Source organism: Lycium barbarum, chromosome 9 (assembly GCF_019175385.1).
Source record: "Lycium barbarum isolate Lr01 chromosome 9, ASM1917538v2, whole genome shotgun sequence".
NCBI lineage: Eukaryota > Viridiplantae > Streptophyta > Magnoliopsida > Solanales > Solanaceae > Lycium > Lycium barbarum.
The window spans coordinates 11,197,052-11,198,543 of NC_083345.1; the positions used below are offsets into that span (position 1 = coordinate 11,197,052).

General features: G+C 40.0%; 1 protein-coding gene across 1 annotated transcript; it reads left to right on the plus strand.

Annotated features, from left to right (window-relative positions):
* Positions 1–542: 542 nt before the first annotated feature.
* On the plus strand, positions 543–1,492 carry LOC132611627 (glycine-rich RNA-binding protein GRP1A-like). Its single transcript, XM_060326030.1, has 2 exons — positions 543–771; positions 802–1,492. The coding sequence occupies exons 1-2, from the start codon at positions 543–545 to the stop codon at positions 1,125–1,127; spliced, it is 555 nt and encodes a 184-aa protein (XP_060182013.1). The 3' UTR covers positions 1,128–1,492.

Sequence of the window (1,492 nt, forward strand, 5' to 3'; positions counted from 1 at the left end):
TTTTACATACTAACCTGTCATAATAACTAGAGGTCTTATTTCATCATATTTGTGAAGTTCTCATATAAAATCATAAACATCACCTTGGAATCAGTCTTAGACAAGGCACTCCACTGTTGGGCTTATCAGCCAACCAAACATGAAAAATTAGCTAGTGGGTCCCATTAAAAAACCTTGTGAAGTCCAAACTTCCTATAAATGTTGATCACGCTACGTCTCTATTAAAATAAGTCAGACACAAATGCCAGGATCCTCATTCATGAGGTGCCTAGCTTCCCTTTTCAATCAAGCCACGAATGAGTCCCAGCCTTTCAATTGTTATGGTGGGGACAGAGTAAAATCCAAGGCAATTCAATGTGTATTTTAGAAATTTATATATTTAATTTGTCAACAATAGTTCGTTAGATAGCTTGAACATGACTAGAACAAGACCAAGTAGGTACGTAAAATGTTCAATACCTAGTTGTACGTCTTTCTCCACTCTTAGGAGCAACTATAAAAGGAATACAGTAGTACACAAATCTTCATCAAGTAAAGCAACAATGAAGAGACATTGTGTACCAAGACAATGTTTGTTAACATTCTTGTTTTGCTTTTTTGCATTTTTGGTGCGTTTGAGAAGTGATCAAGATGTGGATAAAAGTAGCATTGCTCAAGCTCCAACAAGTGTCAACAATTCCTACAATATTACTCATGATGATAAAAAGGCCACGAATCGCGGAGGTGGAGGAGGTAGCGGTGGTGGTGGGCGCGGGTGGGGTGGTGGTGGAGGTGGAGATGGAACTGATGGTAGCGGCCAAGGAGGAGGTGGTGGTGGTGGCGGGGGTGGTAGTGGGGGTGGGGGTGGGGGTGGGGGTATGGGAGGTAGTGGTGGATGGGGTTGGGGAGGAGGTGGGGGTGGGTGGTGGTCATGGGGATGTAGGAAAGAAAAGAAACATAATAGTGGAAGATATCAGCATAGACATTGGCATATGAACAATAATCAAGATTACAAGATAGGTGAATATGCACAATGCATGGTTAAAGGAAGATGCAAAGGGATGCGTTTGGATTGTCCTCTTCATTGTGGTGGACCTTGTTATTACGATTGTATACATATGTGCAAAGCTCATTGTCGTCGCCGCTAAAGGCCAACATAGCTTCCTATTCTACGTTTTTTCCGTTCTTTTTATTATAGAGATATTATTGGAATTTGGAATTTGGAACTTGAAGTAATGTAAGTTTTGTCCTGATACTACATTGACTAGTAATTAAGTGGAAGGAAAATTGCTAGGCTCATTGGCATTGGGTTGTAAAATAGTACTAGGATATTGTGTTTTGCTATATGGTTTTAGCCTTATAAATTTGAGGGCCAAAAGTTTTCTTTTAGTTTGGTTGATTTCTTTTAGCCGCACCTGTTGGCAAATGGGTTTGCTTTCTAGGAACACAACTTTTCTGTTTGTGTGCATAAACCTTTTCAAGCAAATGAATAATGTCATGTGACGTTTGAAAA

Bases quoted from the DNA above. Each gene is read 5' to 3' on its own strand.
- LOC132611627 (XM_060326030.1), top strand. From the start codon at position 543: ATGAAGAGACATTGTGTACCAAGACAATGTTTGTTAACATTCTTGTTT. The intron at 772-801 runs GTGGAGATGGAA...GTAGCGGCCAAG, and splicing joins CGGGTGGGGTGGTGGTGGAG to GAGGAGGTGGTGGTGGTGGC.